This window comes from Aethalodelphis obliquidens, unplaced genomic scaffold (genome assembly GCF_003676395.1).
Source record: "Aethalodelphis obliquidens isolate GAN/ISIS:26980383/991018 unplaced genomic scaffold, ASM367639v1 scaffold84, whole genome shotgun sequence".
Classification (NCBI taxonomy): domain Eukaryota; kingdom Metazoa; phylum Chordata; class Mammalia; order Artiodactyla; family Delphinidae; genus Aethalodelphis; species Aethalodelphis obliquidens.
Genome location: NW_020838028.1, coordinates 4648163 through 4670441, shown reverse-complemented (window position 1 = coordinate 4670441; position 22279 = coordinate 4648163). Strand labels below are relative to the sequence as shown.

Below are 22279 nucleotides of genomic sequence, written 5' to 3'. Positions count from 1 at the left end.
GGGAGAGATTCACTGCTGCTTCAAGGCCTAAGCCCAGCCAGTGGGCGGCCGTGGCGAGGGCTCTGGAGCTCTGCAGGACACACCCCCAGCCTGTCCCTGGGGCTCCCAGCTCAGCCACCGGCCCGAGGCCGCAGGGCCTGGGGGGCCCCAGAGAGAAGGCCACGATCCGCCTCTCACTGCACTCTCTGTTGTGAGGACCACTGCGAGTAACCACCGTGTGCGCTAACAGCTAACCCATCCCACCTGTTACAAATCTAGTGCAAAATGAAGGGACTGGCTTTAGACGGGAGGTGTAGCAACGTTGGGAAGCCAGAAACTATGGGAGCAGACTCCGGTTTATTATGGATTTGAGATCAATGTTTGTGCATGAGTAATCAATGATCCAAAAAGTGGGCTCTGAGGGTATGTGAATCATATGACCTCACTATCATCTGAAGTTGTGTAGTAGCTTCACCATAACCCTGATGCAGGGGACACGGGTTCGTGCCCCCGTCCGGGAAGATCCCACATGCCGCGGAGTGGCTGGGCCCGTGAGCTATGGCCGCTGAGCCTGCACGTCCGGAGCCTGTGCTCCGCAATGGCAGAGGCCACAACAGTGAGAGGCCCGCGTACCGCAAAAAAAAAAAAATTCACTGAGCAAATCTGTGTGTCTACCATGTACAGTCACAGTGACAGACACCACTGAACAAACAGAAATGATTTTTGCCTCCAGAGTTTGTACTCTATAGAGCTGTGCTGTCCAAGATGTTAACCATGAGCCACAAGTGGCCACTTGAAATGTAGCAAATTTGAATTGAGATGTGCTGTATGTGAAAAATACAGGCTTAGTACAGTATGGAAAAAATATGATCTCGCTAACATTTTTATATTCACTACATGCCCACATGATAATATTTTGGATATACTGAATTAAGTAAAATGTATTATTAAAATTAATTGCAAGTGCTTTTTACCGCTTTTAATGTGGCTACTAGAAAATTTAAAATTAAATGTGTTTGCATTATATTACTGTCAGATAGCACTGTTCTAATAGATTATAAACCTCTTTTAACCAGTTAAATGGCCCACTTAAAATATTTTAAATGCTAAAGAACAGTAGGTAAAGCACAGGTAAAACTGAGGGTCAAATTTTGTTAATTTCTACAAATAAATTTTTTAGAGCTATTCAAATGTATTTTAAGACGATTCAAAATGTATTTTTAAAAAAGAATGGAAAGGTAAAAGAACCCTGAAGTAACAATATTCAGACATGCCAGTCTCACAGAAATGTAATTATTGTTATTTTATTATGTATTTCTTACATTACATATTATATTATTACTTACAAAAACTTCCCATTTAATTTTTTAAAATTTTAATAATCTGATATTTACTTTGATTTTTAAGGTACACTACAGTTTATTCACGATTTAATGCACCTTAAATGACAACTAGAAAAATGGTAAAAGTAGTTAACAACTATTTCCCCTAACAAGTTAAAACTCATTACTTATGCTTTCATACTTCAGAAGTCCATACGCTAATCTCTACTTAAGTACACTACTGTGACATAATATGCAGCTAAAGAACGAGGTAGATCTAATGTATCAACAAGGAAAGATATCATAATATACTGTGTGAAATAAGGCAAGTTGTAGAAGCCCTTGTAGAACCAAGCCCGTGTGTGGGTACACTGTGTGTACATGTGCACAGCAAGACAGGGAGGATACACACCAGATGCTCTTAGGGGTGGATTGTTAGGAGTCTTACTTTTTACTTCATATACTTTTAATTCTTCAGTATTGTTTGAATGTTTTTCAGTGAGGGCATTTTGTAACTTATAAATGATTAAAAATATGATAAAGGTTGCTAATAACTATTAATACATTTCTCAACATAAATTTAGAACTTTTAAACTCTCTTGGAAGTAGTCATCACCTCAATAATCTTTTAAAACCCTTCAAGCTATCACTGTAACCAGAAAACCATTGTATAAATAATAAAATATGTAAAACTGAGAACTGTTGGATCATAATATTACCGAGACCCATTAAAGCACAATTACACCCTGGCACAGAAAAGGTACTCTTCTCTAGATGTGAAATTTGATCCTCTGGGTAGTTTTAAGAAATACTTGGGGACTTCTTTGGTGGCGCAGTGGTTAAGAATCCGCCTGCCAATGCAGGGGACATGGGTTCGATCCCTGGTCCAGGAAGATCCCACATGCTGCGGAGCAACTAAGCCCGTGCACCACAACTACTGAGCCTGTGCTCTAGAGCCTGCGAGCCGCAACTACTGGGCCTGCATGCCACGACTACTGAAGCCCGTGCGCCCTAGAGCCCGTGCTCCGCAACAAGAGAAGCCACTGCAATGAGAAGGCTGCACACCGCAACAAAGAGTAGCCCCCGCTCGCCACAACTAGAGAAAGCCCGTGTGCAGCAGTGAAGACCTAGCGCAGCCAAAAGAAAATAATAATAATAAAAAGAAATACTTGGGCCAGTAAAATCATCCAGGTCTGTTGCCTACCCAATAGCTATCTTCTAAGCCCCTACCCTTCTACCCCACAGACTTCTAAAAGAACCCTGATGTTATTTCCTTTCCTGTGAGTATACATTCTTCAAGGGAGGCTATATTTAAGTTTGGGGCAAATCATGGTCTGAGCCAACCACTGAAGTTTTATTCTCTTTGCAAAGTAATTGTTTTGGACACAGATATTGCTATGGCTATGAGAGCAAGTGAATGGAGACAGGTGGCACCTTCCTCTTATAAAAAGATATATTTTTGCATCTGGTTGTCACTTGAGACGCAGAATGTTGGCTGTCACTTGGGGGCCGTGGGGGGAGACACAGCTCACATGGTGAGAACAGTACTGTAAAGACAAAAGGTACCTAGGTTTCTGATGACGTTGTCCAGTTGCCGAATTAGTCAGTCCAGGAACTGCCCTGACTTTTAGTTATCAAGCTTCCCAAGCCTAAAGATTCCAAAATTGCTTCTGACTGCTAGAATAATTCAGACACATCACTTGAAGAAATTAGGTATTTATTGAGTAGATGTTTATTTAGTAAGAACAACACAAAGTTTCTCAAGAAAAAGATGATTTGAATCCCCCCAAAACAGAACAGAGCAACTTTCCATTATTCTCAGGTTACATCCCAATCTATAATCTTATACTGACCCTCCCTTTAATAAATGTCAAGATACACAAAATACTTGGAGGAAGATATCCAAATTATCCTAAAACCGTCATATTTTCAGGTAAAAATCAATTTAAGAGTAGTAATCTCTGTGTAACACAGTACACCACAGCTGCCTTCCTGCAGCTTTAGAATCATTACTACTCAAAATATTAACATACTTATGCAAAATGCTTGTGAAAAATGGAAGCACCTTCCAGTTTCTGACTTCAGGAACAAGTACAAACCACCATCTCCTTCATAAATCTTCTGTTACAACATCCATCAAAAGCCACTGGCCCAGCTCTCAGATACTGACAACAATGGATGTGATGCAATGGATGACACAGTTTACAGCTACGCTACAAGCCCTGAATTATTTTTGCATAACATTCCAATATTCCCTGAAGAGATTTTATACACAGGTTGAAAACAGCTATTTTCCATCATAGTCAAAGTCAACTTACATTTTAAATGAAAGGTACACTGTTGCTTTTCTTCAGTTTTTACAAGGAGTTGCTATGATGATGTGTGTTTGAATATGCTCACAAATTCAGATTGTATATGCAAACTACACATCATCAGAGGCTCCACATCAGGTCTTCAGTTTGGCATTAAAATGTCTGACCACAGACCCTCCAAATAACATTCACAGCATTAGAAGTGACAGAAATTTTCCTTTCTTTTTCTCTCCGTATCTTTTCAAAGGTTCTCTTTTGTTTGAAAACTGGGTTCATAGAAAATTCTTAAGAAACAATCCCATCAGACATTTGGAATTAATTGGTAGAGATGACGTGACAATAGATATTTTCCATTTAGAAGTTTGACATCAACTTGTAATCAGTTTTAAATTGCCTAGTCCAATATGCTATTCCATGTTCTCGTAATTCTGTAATTGCTAGATATTTGGATTAACATCATATTCATTTTTAGTTAAAAAAAATTCTTGCATCACCTTTCACACCTGCCTTAAGTTTATATAATTTAGTTTTAAAAATCTAGTTTCATGTTCAATGAATTAAGAAACGACGAACACCAGGACAGTTTAGCCAGACTTTAACAGGCAAAAAAGGGTTGCTTTGGCAATGTATAAAAGGATAACTGTTGCAGTACTAATCATTATTTAATCTACTTGTATTAAATATTAAAATTCAATAAGGCAATTGTTTAAGATGCTTGAAATTACATTTAATAAAATGATAACTGGCCCCACACCTGACATACTGCTACCCTAATTCTTCTCTATTTTACTCTAAGGAATGAAAAGTTATTTAAAAAAAAAAAAAAATCAGTGGTCTCCCTAAATCACTCCTGATTAACACTAAGGTGTTTATTACTTACAATATAAACTTCTGAAAAAGACACTGAATACTTTCTTTTTAGGTTTTTCCATTTAATGTACTCCTGCTGCCTCCTGTTCTCTTTAATCCATTCCTAACACTTCAACTGGAAGTATGCCTATTGAGGAAGCAGGAGATGTGATGTACTGTTTAAGCTGCCATTCATTCAAGGCAGGGCAGTGGTTCCCAAATCTAGCTTCTTATCAGTATCATCTGGGAAAACCACTGTGACAGATTCCTGGGCCCCCTTCAGATCTGATATGGCCATCCCCTCCTCCTGTGTTATCTATGTGGTCAGTCCTGCATAACCCAGCATCTGGGAAGACTAAAAGAATGTTAAAAAGGAAGATATTTGTCATCGTGTTTCGACAGGTCTTAGCTCACAAACTTGGATCCAATTAACAAAAAAATACAAAAACAAATACAATGTTGAATCACAGCACTAAATGATCAGTGAGTAGAGTGACTGGGAAAAGCCTTTAGGATCAACAAATCAAACCAAGGTATCCTGGCTGCCCCTTCCACGAAAGCCAGCACAATTCCTGAGCCCAGAGGGCCTCGTGAACTGAAACAGAGGAAGGCAAGCAGACAGTGGTACAGGCTGGGGTGCTGCAACTCAAAAAGTGACTGTTCCCACACCTCCGCTCTCTACCTCTACTTCTCGATTTCCCCACTCTCATCCCCTCTCTTCTTGCACTCTGCCTTTGGCCATTCTCACTCTTATTCCCTTCTCTTTCCTCACTTTTCTCACTTCCTCTCTTTTCCTTCTTCCTTTGATCATTCCTTTACATCATTCTTTCCTTTGCTTTCTCTTCCTTAAAAATTCTTCCTTACATAATCTAAGCAAATTCATACCAGAGATAAAAAACATTCAGCCTAAAACAGAATGATCTGTTCAGGAGACAACAGAGCAACACAGAACTTCAACAGTAATGCTGGTGTGGCATGATACAAGCCATGCAGCAAATCCATTCTCTCTTCTGGGTCTCAACTTCATGACTTCTGAGTCTTATGAGGTGGGAAGGGCATATTGATTGTTCACAAACTTATGGCACAGAGAAGGTTAAATGATATGCCTCGGGTCCCTAACCAAGAAGAGAATCCAGATCTAGTTCACAGTCTGGTTTTCCTTCCATTACACCAGTAACATCTGACTGAAGGCAAGATGAGAGAGCAGTGAGTAAGCAGTAGTATTGTTTCAGGCTCTGAAGTGTCCAAAGGTAAGTGGGTTACTGTATACATTATGAACTACTCTTCATAGGGAAAAAAAAAGTATGTATTTTCTTAAAATGTAAATCACAATATATATTTTCTAAAGGTTTTCCAAGTTCCTCTAAGGTGGCTACTTCATATAAATGAGGGCTGGCTACATTATAAAGTCATTCCGCTTTGGTAATACTGCAGCCCAGAGATAGTTCTGAGGTCAGAATTGTTCTAACACATAGACTCAAAGGATATAGAATGTAATTCGTATAAACTGCATAGATACACCATCTTATGGAAAGAAATATAAAACGTTCTCTAAGCTGTTCTAGAATTTAACCTCATTAATGCTGAGAACTGCACTTCTTGAGACTTCTCAAGGAAAAAGTTACCTTATCTAAAGATAAACTCAGAAAACTCATTTTAATATTGTTAAGGACTTTTTGTGATACCCTAACTTTCAGGTAAACACAGTCCCTAAGTGGAGAGTTTTCGCCATAAACCAATTTATGGTAAAACGCTCAATTAGGTCAGGTCTGAATAAACCACATGAAGAACCTTCCAACTGATCCACAATGTAGAGTGTGTAACCGTGTAAATAGGTACAACAGGCGTGAGACCACAGCACACAGTCCAGTTAAACTATGACCACACTCTACCCAGTCTCAATCATACTAGAGCCTATGGGGCTAAGAGTCTCTGTTCACTAAGGAAGTTAAATCTAAGCAACTTCCTAATATAAATTTGTATCGTGTCAATAACCCCAAGTACTTCTGCTAATGTTTCAGAATCACATTTATAATCCACCAACTGTGCCGAGAATTGTGGTCCTAACTTCAACCTTCAAGTTGGCAAAATGATTTCCAGGGGTTCCCAGACTGACACCAAAATCATCTGAGGTGCTTATTAAAAACAGAATCATAATGTGACTTATTTTTGCACTCTGATTCTAACATTGTAGTCAGTAAGGGAAATCTGCCTAAGAACTGGATATTAACCGAAGCCAAAGGAGATATGATGTCACTGTAGTTACCGAAGTGTTCACAGAGGTGAAATAACATGATGCCTGGCATTTTCTTTAAGATACTTCAGCAAAGGAAAAAGGGACAGATGACACAAATGTGGTAAGATACTGACGTGTCTGATCTGGACGAGGAGTCCCACTGTACTATTCTCTCTACTTCTGTGTCATGTGCAGACCCATCTAGACATGGGGGACCAGAGTCACCAAAGGTGAGGCCCAGGAATCCATTCTCAGCAAGGTCCCCACAAGAGTCTAATGTAGCCAGGCCGCCAATGGTCTCACCTGGGGACCATTAAAAATGATCCTATACCCTCCAAACTTCAAAATTCTAGGGACCTCATTTTTTATTTAGCAAATCAACTTCAACAAGTTCACAAGTTCTCACAGTCACCACGGTGCTCTGCCAGGGACGCACAGACTGTGCTCTCTGAACGCTTCTGTCCAAGAGTGCTGGGCTGGCCATCAGCTTCTAATCTGCCTTTCTTAACACCTTCCTCTCCCAATTTGTCCCTGACTGAACTGCAAAGACCGAGGACCGTCTTCCACGTCTCCACAGAGGGCACTGCGTCTTCATAAACCCAATCACCACTATTTTCACAAAGGTGATAGTCTTCCTTCATGATTTTCTCTTCTCTATTTAAGCGTTAAAATGTCAAAAGGAGAAAAAGAAGTTAACCATACAGTACTTGGTAAAATGAGACGTGTGCCCCAGCACAGTACATGCTAAGTACTCAGAATCTACAGCTATAGAAGACAGGTCAAAAACACTAAGAGAAGTAATATTTTCTTATTGCCAAGATAAAAAAAAAAAAATAACTGTCTTAAGTGATATTCAAAGAAGGAGGACATGCACATCAAACCAAATCAAAACTAGTTTTTCTATAATCAGATGTGACAATCTTCTGAAGCCAATCATCCATGAAAGTTGTCTAACTTAAGGTAAGGCTCTATACGTATATTTGCTTCTTCAAAAATATCTTGCAAAGCCATTTTGAGGTAGAAGGAAAAAGGTTTAAGTGGACCACTTTTTTTCTGCTCCACTGTAACTATAATGACTGCTCACAGGAAGTACATAGCTTATGCATTTTGGTCCATCACATTTTCCACCATCATATAAGTACACTCATTAGGTTCTCATTTTATTATGAGTATATTTATTGTGTCCAGAATGCCCAGTAAAGCTGAAAATTTTCATTTAAAGTGATAAAAAATTTCCTAAAATACCTAATAATCTTAGATATGACTTTTGGCAAGACAGTTAAGCACATACAAATGAAAATTCTACATTTCACAAATACACACAGAGACTAATAATCAAAACTTTCAGTTTTCCCTCTCAATTTTAAATGTGCAGTTTACTTATAAACTAAAAATAATTTTAAGCATGATTGTCACAAAAATATTTTAAAACAGAGATGAAATGTATAAAGGCACACACAGATTGTCGATAGTGACATCAGTTACATCCCATTTCTTTAGAAACAGAACATTTTCTGCTCCTGTAAACAACTTTCTTTTCTCACACGTTTAAAGTGAGGTTAGTGCTGACATAAAATTATTGCTATACTCACAGTTTGAGTGTTTCCACTGTGTATGAGGTACATTTTTCTCCAACCATACATCCCTACTGCTCTTACCCACTTGAGAGTAAGAGTCAAACAAAGTCTGTAGGATATAACCATTCAATAATATCTTCATCAATACTAGAATGACAGCAAATAGCATTACAAAACATCAGAAATCAAAAATATCTTCTTGTTGGGGTCCAAGACTTCAACTTATTCTTCATTACATGAAAATACTGCTCATTAAACTTCTTCGGGAAAAAAATTATTCTGAAGATGAATAATTCTTTCCTGAACACTTCATCTAAGACTGTTCCTTCACACACATCCTCTGATATTTTGTTGTTTTAATTCATTTGATTTAGCGGTCACCAAGAATCACCTTTCCTTTGGTGGTCTATCGTAACGATCTTGTATGCTTTTCGTCAGCTGTTTGATAAATATTTTGTAAATTTTTCCACAGTATGTATGCACTGTCTTTTGTAGTTCCAGTTCTAAAGGCTTTAATAAAGAATGGATGTTGTCATCTTCAAAAGAACACTAGAGAAAGAAAATAAGACAAAGATATATATAAAAATTTCACTCTATTCCCAACAACTTCTTCTTCAATCAACTTGACATTGACAACCTCCATTTAAAGTCTCACAGAAAGTATGTGCCCAACAAATAATTTCAATGAGTTTAACAGACTACGATCTCACAGGAGGAGGGAGAGAGTATGGGTAACTCACTGGGGGTACTGGGGAGAGCCCTTCAGAGAGGAGCGTGGAGGCAGGGCACTCCAGGCCAAGGCAAGAACATGGTTAAGGGCAGAGAAGACCAGAGATACTGACAGGTGTGAGGTGACAACCAAAAGCTCGAGGTGTCTGAGAGAGACTAATAAGAGCCAAGAATCACTCTGATAACACTGGTGAGGCTGGACTGGGAAGGAGTGAGACGGAGGCACACAGCGGGAGGAATGCAAAATGACAGCACAGGTCAGTGCTTCCCACAGAACTCTAACTGCACACAGGGTTCCCAAGGATAAAGATGTTTGAGAACTGCTAAATACCAAGCACTCTCGGGGGGATTCGCAGTGGCACATGAAAAACTATAAAAACAGAAAATACATCTGTTGGGTATTGTTCGGCCCACTAATTCCAAAATATACTTTTTACCCTTTTCACCATAAAATATATTAATAACCCAAGGAATATATTTTGGAAAACACTGTTCTAATAGTTAAGTGCAAATAACCTGTGAGCTTAGTATTTTCAACCAGGTACATTTTTTCATTTAGTATTTGCAACTACAGTCAGAAAGACTGATGGGGCTTGAAAACAGAACATTTTACGGGAAAAGTTTGAAGTCAGTGAAAAATGCAAAATCCTGAAGGAAATTCAGAACCTGAAATCTAGGAGGGCTGCATATGACCTGAGGTTCACTACGCTGCCACTGAGGAAGAGGAAATAAAAGCACCATTTGAATCACAATTAGTGAGTCTGTAGGAAGCCACAGCCCATCTAGGGAGAACAGGCTGAACGTAGATGCTAATTTAGAACATGGACGTGTAGAGCTGCAAAGAGATCCTAAACCTGGGTGCCTCTAGTGCAAGAAAACTATGAGCATTAACTGCATGAAACCTTCACTCTTGGGGTGGTTTTTCAAACCTAATCCCATATACTGAAGATAAATATCTTGAAGTATTTTTGAAAACCAAAAAAACCCCAAAAAAACAAAAAGAGGAGAGGCTTAACTGGGAAGAACGTAACGAAAATAACAACAGCTAGCACACAGGGATTTAGGAGAGACTGCTGAAATCTGGACTGGTTAAAAGAGGGCCCTTCCTACATGCCAGGCATTGTTCTAAGAGCTTTATACGTATTAATGCACTTAAGCCTCATACCAACTTCATGTAACAGGACATCACTATTTACAAAGCAACTTAAGGCAGGAGGAGAATCCTCCCAGTTACAACGCTAGTTAGGTGGCTAAGCCAGGAGTCCACCTCAGCTGTGAAAAGAAATCGATAGCTAGTGGGAAGCAGCCGCATAGCACAGGGAGATCAGCTCCGTGCTTTGTGACCACCTAAAGGGGTGGGATAGGGAGGGTAGGAGGGAGGGAGATGCAAGAGGGAAGAGATATGGGGATATATGCATATGTAGAGCTGATTCACTTTGTTATAAAGCAGAAAGTAACACACCACTGTAAAGCAATTATACTCCAATAAAGATGTTAAAAAAAAAAAAAAAGTCAACAGCTTTACAACCACACAGCACCGCTTATCCAAAACAGCAAACGCAACTGTGCCAAGTCAGTTTCAAAAACTCTGTTAAAAGATGCAGCTCTAGGGGCTTCCCTGGTGGCGCAGTGGTTGAGAGTCCGCCTGCCGATGCAGGGGACACGGGTTCGTGCCCCGGTCTGGGAAAATCCCACATGCCGTGGAGCGGCTGGGCCCGTGAGCCATGGCCGCTGAGCCTGCGCTTCCGGAGCCTGTGCTCCGCAATGGGAGAGACCACAACAGTGAGAGGCCCGCGTACCGCAAAAAAAAAAAAAAAAAAAAAAAAAAAAAGATGCAGCTCTGTTAACATGGTAAACTGTGCTGTGCTGTATACAGACACGTCTACATTTGTCTGGGGTTATGCTGAAGAAGGTCAGGTTTACCTTACCTTCTTCAAGGTTTAACACCTGTATTAAGTGATACTGTCAAGTAACATTTCACTGTGTATAAACAACATACTTGGACAACTGTGGCTGAGAGGCGAGTAATAATGGGAAGAGCAAACTGTGGTCTTTTTCTTACTCTACAATGACAAAAAATGAAAACATAACAAAGGTGTTTAAAAGTAAACTCCCAGGAATACTAGAGATTCAGTTCATCCATTTTCATGTGATTTAAATCCCAGTTTGTGGTTAAATTTCTTTTTTCTTCACTGGGAAAGTCTTTTGATGAGTATTTTCCCAAAATAAAAATAGTGCCTCATGAATTAGAGCTCTTTTAGTCCAACATATAACACAAGTAATTTGCCCTTTACGGGAGAAGGTGATAAATCACCCAGATGTCCACCTGTAGTGCACAGCCGGAAGTCACGCCCTCCACCAGCCACAGACTCTGCAGTGGCCAGGAGTTGTGCAGCATGGAACGCACATCCAGACGTTCCCTTTCCCAGAGGCCACATGTGCCCTTACCTGACTGTGCGCCTCTTCCCATACTGAGTGCTACGTTTGACTGGTCTGCACCATTCCTGCCTGCCTGGTACTCAGCCTTCCAGCTCAGTCCAAAGTCAGCTCCTCTGAGAAGCTCTCCTGACACAGTTAATCACTCCCTCCCTCTTCACTGGCACCGCACCCAGCACACAAACTTTTAGGAAGGTCATGTTTTATATCTAAGACTGTCAGTTGAAGGCAGTGAATAAATAGTGAGGCTATGATGACCACAAGTAGATAATTAAAGGCATTTTCAAAAAACAGAACATGTTTTAAAAGTATGGCAGAATGGCAGGCAGTTCAATCTGACAAATGCTGAGTGCCAACTATGTACAAGAAGGTCGTGCAGGAGGGAAATGGTCGAGAATCCCTTGCATCTCTGCAAATCTACTGCATCTTATGCAAATAGAAGAAGGGTGTGAAGTAAATCATAGGTAACCCAGAAACACCAAGAAATCTAATAATTCAAATGAAATACAAGAAGCAGAAAATATTTTACAGAGCAATAAAATATTTTGTTCCCATTGCAAATCTGCAATTTTTAATCTTAGTATTTTTATTCACTCAGCAACTAATATTTAACAACTATGTGTGGGCTGTAAAAACTGATTTGCTGGCAGACAGAGCCATGCATTTACATTTTAAAAATGGTTCACGTCCTTATTGTTCACAGCATTCGATGGCTATGACTAAGCTTCTGTCTGACACTTGCATAAATGCCCTTGTCTAAACTGCAATTCTTTTAAATTACACTTCTCACTGAATTATAGATAAGGCAAGATAAAAACACTAACCAAGAGCACCAAAAAAGACTGATTAACTTCATTAAGTTGAAAAATGGGTAATATGGCTATTAATATGGACCCAAAACAAACATTAATCTTTAATTACTTCAGTATTTGAAATAGTTTTTAAAATAAGATTTATTTTTTAAAAACCAAGTGTAATTCATCAGCTTAAAACCAATACTCAATTTTTTTAAAGTATACATTTATAGAAGATCAGAAAAGATCAAATAAAACTAGTAAGATTTAATTCCTTAATAATTTTTTTTAAATGATCAAAGGCAACAAAGAAATCACATTTTTATAGGAGTGCATTTCTTTTCTATCCTGCAAAGTCTCAGAACCCCAAATGTACCTTTTGTCATTTTTATCACCTCTTGACAACCCATGATAAAGCATTATTAAAATACGATATTGATTTCTGAAGGCATACAAGGTCGGCTACATGAAAATGAACATCACTAAATTTTATAATTCTTCAGTGAGTGTAGCTGTATCGTGATAAACTGATTATTCAGAAACCTTCTCTCTCAGGTTTATAGGACAAGAAACTTAGCAAAAACACTAAAACTGTAGCCTACAATGCTGTCAGCACTTTGCCTACCACCAGGTTTGAGAAACTCAGATTTCCAGGAGAAACCTTCAGCTCCTTGTCACTGCAGACCATCACCTTACACAGCACGTCATCACCGCATCTAGCCCAGCCCTGCTGCTGCCTCCCTTCACCCATCAACCCAAACAGCTCAACGCCTGACCTCCTCGCGGACCTTCCACAACCCCTGAGGCTTTTTCTCAGGCAATTTTGGCCCAGGCTGCTCACCTGGCAAACTCTTACTCATTCTTCAGGGCTCACTTCAAATGCCTCATCAACAAAGACTTCCCTGGCTCTTCGGGGCAAAACTTGCACTCTTTCACAGTCCTAGTACAATCTGTGTCTCAGTAGATTACGTACAGTTCAGTATCTTTATCCCCATTCCTATTACTGAGGCTGTACTAGCAAACAATGAGAGCAGTCACGAGCAGATACTGAGCATCTAGCAAACAGGGGCATCAGCTCTTCTCCTGACCCCCACGCTTACACCAAACCACTCCTGTTATTTTACTTATGTTTTTGTCTTCACGTCCACATAAGATTAGACACAGTCTAGCAGAGCAGTGAACACACCCACGTGAGAGGTGAGTGCTCACATACACTTCTCCCCAGGTATCAATGAATTAGCTGCATGGATAGCACTTGATATAATGCTCCTTAAGCAAAATCATAAATCCAGTCCTTATCTGGATTTGCCCCAAGTCTTGGTCCCCAACATATTCAGAGACCTGGTTCATGCATCATCTCCCCCTGTCAATCCACCTTAATTAAACAAGAGCACCGTAAGAACAAGGAAAGAAAAAGAGAGAAGAACAGATATCTGGGGTGGTGGGGCCAGTATAATTTTTTCCCAAAATCAATATAAAGTAAACGCCTAAAAGAGAAAACCCCATTTACAAAGGCAACAAAGAAGATAAAATACTTAAGGATAAACTTAAGATATGTTCAAAATCCACAGTATGAAGAAAACTATTAAACATTCCTGAAAGACACAAATGAAAGACAGGCCTTGTTCTTAAGATGTCTCAACACCATTAAAATGTCAGCAGTCACTAAGTTAATATGTGAAGATGATACACGCCCAACAAAAAACCAAGTTTTTTATGTAATTAAATGAGTTGATATTTGTGGAAAAATAAAAATACAGTAGGTAGGAAAACACTGAAAGGACAGGCTACGAAGAGGAAGTAACCCTATCAGATATTAAAATACAGCACAAAGGCTTTATAATTAAAATAGTGTGCAAGAGTACACAAATGGACAGATCAATGGAGCAAAACAGAAAATCCAGAAATTACAAATGGAACTTTAGTATATAATAAAGTCAGTATCTCAAATCTTTGGGTTACAGATAGACTTTTAAATAAATGGTGTTGGGACAAGACAGCTATTTGGAAAAAGATCAAATTAGATCTATTCCTCTCTCAAAAGAGTAAATTCCAAATGGAGCAGAAGGCTAAATGTAATAAATGAAGAAGTATACAGGTGAATTTTTCTGTAAGTTGAGTATAGGTAAGGAAAGACTTCCTAATTACTACTTTTTTTAAAAAAAGGTTTTAAATTTGATTACATAAAATTTTTAAAAAACAACTTTGAATGGTAAAAAATTCCATGTACAGTCAAATCGGGGAAAAAAATTACATGAGATGTCACAGAAAAAGAACTAACATCTTTAATACACAAAGAACTTGCAACAAATGGTGGGGAGGTGGGGAGTAGAGACCGAAACTCCCTCATGGTGATGACTGTACAACTCTGTAAACATGCTAAAAACCACTGAATTATTTATACTATGGGTGAACTGTGTGGTATATAAAATATGTTATCAATAAAAAAGATGTAAAAACGGCTGTTAAATATATAGAAAGATGTTCATCTCAATCATAAGAGAAAGGCAAATTAAAATTAAACTAAGATTCCATTTCTCACTCGTTAGAATGGCAAAAATTTTTCAAGCTTGATAATACACTCTGTTAGGGAGGCTGAGTAACAGGCCTCGTCATGAACTGTTGGCGGGAATGCAAATAATCCCCATGTAGGGAAAACAGGCGGTATCTTCAATTAAAATTATCCCATGTCCAGGAATTTACCCTGAAGAAACATCTCCCAACAATACATATATATGTATGGCAAAGTTATGCACTGCTGCGTTATTTATTATTCAAAATGCTGGAAAAGACCAAAATGTTCAAACATAAGAGATTAATTGAATAAACTCTGGTACATGCACAAAATGGAATATCATACAGCTGTTTAAAGAAAAGAAGCATGAAGAAAATATTTATAAATGCCCAAATTTCCAGAATACTGTAAAAAAGGCAAAGCGCAAATAAAGATGAACAGTATGCTACTTCTCATGTAAGAAAAGGGGAATTACAAAACATACACGTATCTACTTACCAGTATAGGAAGGACAAACCGGAAAATGAAATTGGTGATGGGGTGGGGGGCCTGGGGTGGAAGGATGGGGAAGGAGTGCTACTTCTGAGTAAACCGTTATATAGTTTCGACTTTTTGAAGTATATTAATATTCCTCATATCAAACTAAAGTTAAATCAACAAAGATGAGGGGGAAAAACTTAAAACTGAAAGCATACAGAAACACATGAACCCAACTGTATTTCCAGTGAATGAATAACCACACTGAAAGAAGGAGAAAAGAACTGACGCAAGTAACTTCTGTACATAGTACTGAGTACACACCCTCGTCTGGGGCAGGGGAGGGGCGGGGGGAGGACTAGAAACAAATCCTTTATAGTAGGCTGGTTTTTCAAGAACAGAGGAGCAGAGATAGCAGTATGAATGGAGCATTTCTGAAATTAGTTTAAGTGTACTGTAGAACTAAGCAAAAGAGGAAATATTGTATGCTCGGAGCCAGGATTCTAATTGTGGAAGAAATGAGATAAAACAGAAACAGAGTAGGAGAAGGCAAGGAAGGGGCCTAAGGGAATGGAACTGGAGGCACTGGTGTGAGCACATGACTGTGTGTGGTTGTATATTTGTATTTCCCAGCTCTGCTGCTGAAAGGGCTTAGAAGGGAAGACACCCTTGTAGCAATAAGTATCAGAGTTCCTTTGACAGCTGATTTCAGGGTGAGGGCAGGGAATGTATTAACAAGACGAGCCTGGGATATTTTGTTTGGACAGAGAATGCGGAGGTACTCAAAATAATGATGGGAATATGTCAAATGAGCACAAGAGGTAGCCAAAAGGGCTCCCAATCGCCAAATCTGGCACAACTTCAGCATCAATATAAATAAAATTGAATACTGCATTATAAATCATGGAAAAAAATACATATCAATGAGTTCACACTGATAATGTATAGATCAGTAAGTGGGAAAAGTCCTTACAGCAGAACGCCAAGTGCCAGAGCTAGATGTGGAAGGAGTGCTGGGTTTATAACTCTTGAACTAGGGTAAAGGATATGCAAATTCTCTGTAAGCTTGCGAGTATGTCCACAAAAACATTTTTTTAAAAAAAGCTTACATTTCTCAGTGCTTCATAAATAGCTCTAAACGCTGGTTGCTTATCATCATGGTAAACACCTCTGTTCCCATGAAGAATAAAGATTCCTTCTTCTTCGGCTTCTTGGCAATTGCTTCCATATATGCAATGATCTGGTCGATAATTCCATTGACACGGAAAAACAAAAAGGCTTTCTAGGCAGAGACAAAACAAAAAAGCAAACATACCCTAATTCCACAGAATTAATACTTTGCAAAATTTTAGTTTAAATTTAGTTTACTCTGTCTTAAAAAAAAAAGAGTGATAGCCATTAGTATAAGCCAAAATCAAATAAATGCATTTCTCCAGTTCTGACTAAATATTAACTATGATTATTTTTACAAATGCAAAGAATAAATTTAAATGATTACCTGGATTATGAAAAAATATGATATTCAACAGATCTTGATCACCCCATGTGATGTTCAGTTTGTATTTTTTAAGCAGTGGCATAAGTATATCTCCCCATCGTAGTCGCACAGAGGTCATATCATTCTGTTGGTAAATACATTAATGAGATTCTCAGGCTTCCAGGTGTAAAATGGCAGCATAATGACAGTTCCCCATTCTTCCCTTAGCAATTGTTACAGATCAAGGGGAAAAGTGTAAACTTTCTTTTTTTTTTTTTTTTTTTTGTGGTATGCGGGCCTCTCACTGCCGTGTCCTCTCCCGCCGCGGAGCACAGGCTCCGGACGCGCAGGCCCAGCGGCCATGACTCACGGGTCCAGCCGCTCCGCGGCATGCGGGATCCCCCCGGAACCGGGGCACGAACCCGCGCCCCCTGCATCGGCAGGCAGACTCCCAACCACTGCGCCACCAGGGAAGCCCAGAAGTGTAAACTTTTGTTTCAAAACCAAGTGACCCTAATGTAAACATAAATGTCAGTAAAACTGTCCAGCTGGAGTGCAGAAGATAACAAAAGAAGGTATCTGAAGCTGCACAAAGAAGTGATAAAACTAACAGATGTCAGGGAGGAAAGGGAAAGAGAAAGTAGGTGGTAGTTTAAGTACTATGACTGTGACCTCATCTTAAAAAGCAGATAGCTTTAGTACCTATGTCATATGTCTAGACACAGTACCTATGTCTCTATCATACAGCTGCTGAGGATCAAACCTGTTAATATATAAATAAAGAGTACTAGGAAAAGTACCTGGCACAGTGTTAGCTATTATTATCACCATGATCATTATTATTCTTAGTCTGATTTGCCAACCCTTTATAACTGGCATTTCAAAGAGGGCATTTGAAATTGATAAATCAAAAATAGATACTGAATTTCATCAGATGCCTTTTCAGCCTCTACGGAACTACTCATAGCTCATACCTAAGGAAACAACAGAGTTGAAAGAGGGCTGGGGATCAAGTGAACCTGGGGTGAAGTTGAATACTAAGTCTTTTATACCAATCTGACTCTGTGAAACTCTCCAGACTTAAACCAGTACTCCTCAAAGTACAGTTTGCAGTGTGCTGATCAGTGAATTTTTCATGTCCTCTACAAGATTTAAGTACACAAATTAAGAGTAAGATTTAGAAACATTTATAGCAACTTTATGTCTATTTAGTCTAATATTTTCCTAGTAATTTATTTATATTATTTTTAGAAAAGCATTGCCTCATGACAGATTGTAAATAATGTTTAAAAAAACACGGATTCTTCTCCACAGATAGCTTAAAAAACATTATTACAAGCTATTCTAGGATATATAACAAACACAATGGAGGTATAAACAATCTATCCTTCGAGAAAGAAAAGTCAGAATTCCTGGGGAAAAAACTACGTATTTAAACTAAATATAATCTGCTATAATTGTATTACCTTTGTGTGAAATTTCTCAGAATGCAGTAAATACAGTAAACTATACACAATCAGAAATAAATCTGGAAAATGACTGAAGCAAGTTTTACTTAAGGAAATATTAAGAAAATACTTTATTGAAAGGATGACTCTGAAATAAGTCACAGATCATGTTCACTAAATGTTCTTAGGATCTGAAAAGGAAACTTCTGAATTGCTCAAAAGGACCAAGACCAGAAACAGATTAAATAGACAGGACTGGTGGACCCCTTGTACCATGTCAATGTTCAAGTCTTCACTGGATTCTACTTATGAAAAAAAAAATGTATAGAGAGACAGAAATACACCTATTCAAAGAAATACATCTATTCAAAGAAAAGAAAGATAAAATTACAAGGTCCAGGGCAGTTTTAGGGAAAAAAGAAAAAAATCAAGGGGTGGGAGGTGGGGGGGACCTTTATAATACACGTAAAGGAAAAGTCCTACTAGAAAAATACTGGACAAGAAGCAATAACACTAGTGTTATTTGCTGAGGATACAACCTAGAATATCCAAGACAACCAATGAAAACTATGAGAAATGAGTTTAATAAAGAGGCATCATATATAAAAAGAGCTCAAGTCAACAGAAATGGAAAAACGGCAAAGTACAGAAATAGTCAAAGGATATGGCCATACAGCCATTCACAAAGAAGGAAACAAAAATGGCTAAAATTTGTATGAAAAGATTTTCATCCCACATTGGTGGTACAGTCAGGAAAGTAAAAATTAAAATACATGAGATATTTTTCAGCCATGTAACTACATATTCATACTAGTACACACAAACAATAAAATCAAAACATTCTTTCTCCACAATATCACACATATTAAATGTGACAGACTATATGTACTGACATAAAAATCATTTATATATTTACTAAGTGAAAAAAGCAAACTGAAGATATATAAAAGAATTCTACATATAAATGCTAATGTACATGTATATCTGTTTCAAAATACTTTTTTAAAGGGTCTGAAGAATACACAGCAAAGTTTATAATGCCATTTGGGCAAAGGAATGAAACTGAGGAGAGTGGTGTGTAAAGGGGGGACTTGTCTTTTTACTCTATATGCAATGAATTGCCTGAATTTTTATAAGCATGATTTAGTTTTGTAAATTTTTTTTAAAGAAAACATTTTAAATCTTACAGTACAATACCTTGAAAAGTACAGTAGTACAGTACAACAGCTGGCATACAGGAACTGGCATCAAGTGAACAGGCAAGAAGAGTTACTGACTGGAGGAGGGAGAGGAGGTGGGAGATGACAGAGCTGAAGTATTTTTGTAATTTTTTAAAAAGATGTAGTTCTAATTTACTAATTTCAGCAAACCTACCAAAATGCACATGCATTATATTAAGATAAATTAGTTTCATTTCTAGAACTATGTATGCTTTTGAAAATAGACAGACTCATTATTATCCTCAGTTTAGGTTACAAACAAATATAAAACTGACAGGTGGCTATTCCTATTATGTTCCAACAATGCTAGAAACTGAGAATTCATCAATTCCCAAAGATTAGTTACTCTCCTAATCTCTGAAAAGTTCCATCCCTTTTGGTAAGATGTTCATTGATATTGTTTTAAGCTCTACACGTAACACAATAAAAGCCCTCCATCACATACATCTTTCAAATATGTAAAAACGACCCTCACAGCCACCTCACAGTAAGTATTCTATTTTTTTAAATTTTTCAATAATTCATTAATGGCCTAGTTTCTAAAACTTCTGTCTGTCCTCTGCCAGTAATTATCTACTGAGTTGCTACTTTACGCCAGACTCCATGCTAAATATTCTGAATACAAAGCTGCATAAAAGACACACCCTGCCCTCAGTAGATGGAGAAAACAGGCAAAAATTACTTTACAAAGTAATACATGGCACGACATGAACAGGGTACAGTAAATATACAAGAAAAAAATTCTCAGGATGCCTTATTTATATTCTCTGGTTTTTAGCTAATAAATAGAAAAAGGTTAAGAAGTATCTTAATAGAGATTCAACACTGCAAATACAATCATAATACAAAATACAAAGCAGTATCTTAGCCAGTGTTATATCAATGTCTATCAAGCATTATGAGAAAAAAAACAAAAAAGTTAAAATTTTACTATTTTAATTTTTAAAATATATAATTATAATACATCAGGTTGGAACTGAATAATCATGAATGGTAGGGCTGCGTGACAGCAAAGCAAAGACTTTAAAACATGGCCATGGCCACTGTCCTAAGTGGGTAATCTTACAGCTTTTCATGTGATAGGCACTATGGGGTAACATTCATGGATCTGCGTGAAACAGTTTGAAAAGTTATTACAAGTAATTCAGTTACATCACTAGAGCTCTAAAATTTAAGATCTGTGCCAGAAATTATAGAGTTAGTAGGAAAAAACAAGGCAATGTTTGCTAAAGGTATGTTTGGAAATCAGGAAAAATAAAGAAAGATATATGAAAAACAGAACTAAAAATCAATAAATTTTGTAGAAACATATCAGCAATCATAAATACAATATTTAGAAACAGAGTAAATCTGTGTTGTTCCCACTGGGCAAGAATAGAGTTGTTTGAAACAGAGGGATAGTAGGTATGAAGTAAATTGTGCCTACTAAATTAATGTACTATCACACTCATATTTTTCTTCATTAAGTCATTAATACATAGAAAAAAACAAAAGCTTGAAAGTTTAGAAATTATTTCAACTCATATCTACATCTCTAGCTGGTTTAGAACATGCCACAGACAAAAAGAAAAGGGAAAGGGGAGAAACTGTTAAACATATTTAAGAATGATATTTAAGTAAGTAAAAGGTAAATAAAAAACAATCAGAGATTTGAACTATATAGCTGCAATCTGAAATTTTCTTAAAAATCAAGTAATGGTGTTACACTAAATTATCTCTAAGGTTATTGCAACACTACACTTCTCATAATTCTAAGAATTTCAAATGAAGAGCTCCTGAGCAGGCACATTATTCCTTAGCACATAATCTTACAGCACCATCTTCTGGTATAATATTACTGTGCATAGTCTAACCATCAGAAAAGTAAGAAAACTCATGGTATGACACCTGTTTTATTTAGTAAAACTTTATGGTACATGAAATTTTAAAACTCAAAATATATCAAAAAATTGGGTAATTGAAGAAAGATGTTCACTTGTAAGCAAAAGCAAAGGTTACACTGGCCTCATTAATGCATTCATTTGTGGAAGACAAAAGTGAAATGAAATCAAGATTTCAGAAAGGTACAGAAAATGGGAAAGCTAAAAAAAACCCTAGGTTTACTAGATCTTTACAGAAGACAAGAGTGATGGGTATTAACTGTCTTAAGAATGAAATGGCGAGATGTGAGTGGTGAAGGCTACAAGCAGTACTGCTGCCTAGAGCAAGGATAAGAAGGGACAAGAGATTTAAATCAGACATGCAGAAAGGAGTAATAAGTAATGGTGTAAATTCTGGTCCACCAGAAGCCATAAGAAAAATACCAGACAAATATATATATACACATACAAATATACATATATATTCATACCATAAAAGACATAATATCCCTTGATATTTGATTTAGTACTAACTAGATGTAAAAGGATAAACAGTTGAGTCTCTATCAGTGTTTCAGAAGCCACTGCTTTTAGCTAACACTGAAGTGCTTACTATGTGTCATGCTCTGTACTAAGCATTTTGAATGGGTCTCTTTTAAAAAGACAACCTACATAAGTCCATTTATTATCTCTACTTTTCAGCTGAGAGCACTGACATTTGAAAGTTAACTAGTTGGCTAGTGGTTGTGGTGAACAGGTGGCAAAGCTAAACGTAAGGCTAAACCACTTGACCCCAATGCCCCCAGACTACAACGACTTAAGGACTCATCAGCATGAAACTGGTAAACAGTACAACACACTCATGTGTTCAGAATATGCAGAATAAGAGAATTTAAATAGCCTCACTCTTCTACTGACCCCACAATTTGAGAGATGAGAAACACACAGGAACTTTTTTTTTTAAGTTAACTTCCAATAGCACCAAAATAGCCAACATTTCCTATGTGTTAGCCTCCCTTCTAACTAATTTAACCCTCACAAAAGCCCTA

The 22279-nt window shown here is 37.8% G+C and overlaps 1 protein-coding gene across 2 annotated transcripts in view; it reads right to left on the bottom strand.

The window, feature by feature from the left end:
• Positions 1 to 3001: 3001 nt before the first annotated feature.
• GXYLT1 (glucoside xylosyltransferase 1) overlaps positions 3002 to 22279 on the bottom strand; it is a 52969-nt gene continuing 33691 nt past the window's right edge. For both annotated transcript variants that reach the window (XM_027093555.1, XM_027093556.1), the window contains 3 exons: positions 16725 to 16848; positions 16336 to 16508; positions 3002 to 8824 (listed from right to left, as the gene is read on the bottom strand). In XM_027093555.1, the coding sequence (XP_026949356.1) occupies positions 8663 to 8824; positions 16336 to 16508; positions 16725 to 16848 (459 nt within the window). In that variant the 3' untranslated portion in view covers positions 3002 to 8662. The remainder of the gene's footprint in view (positions 8825 to 16335; positions 16509 to 16724; positions 16849 to 22279) is intronic.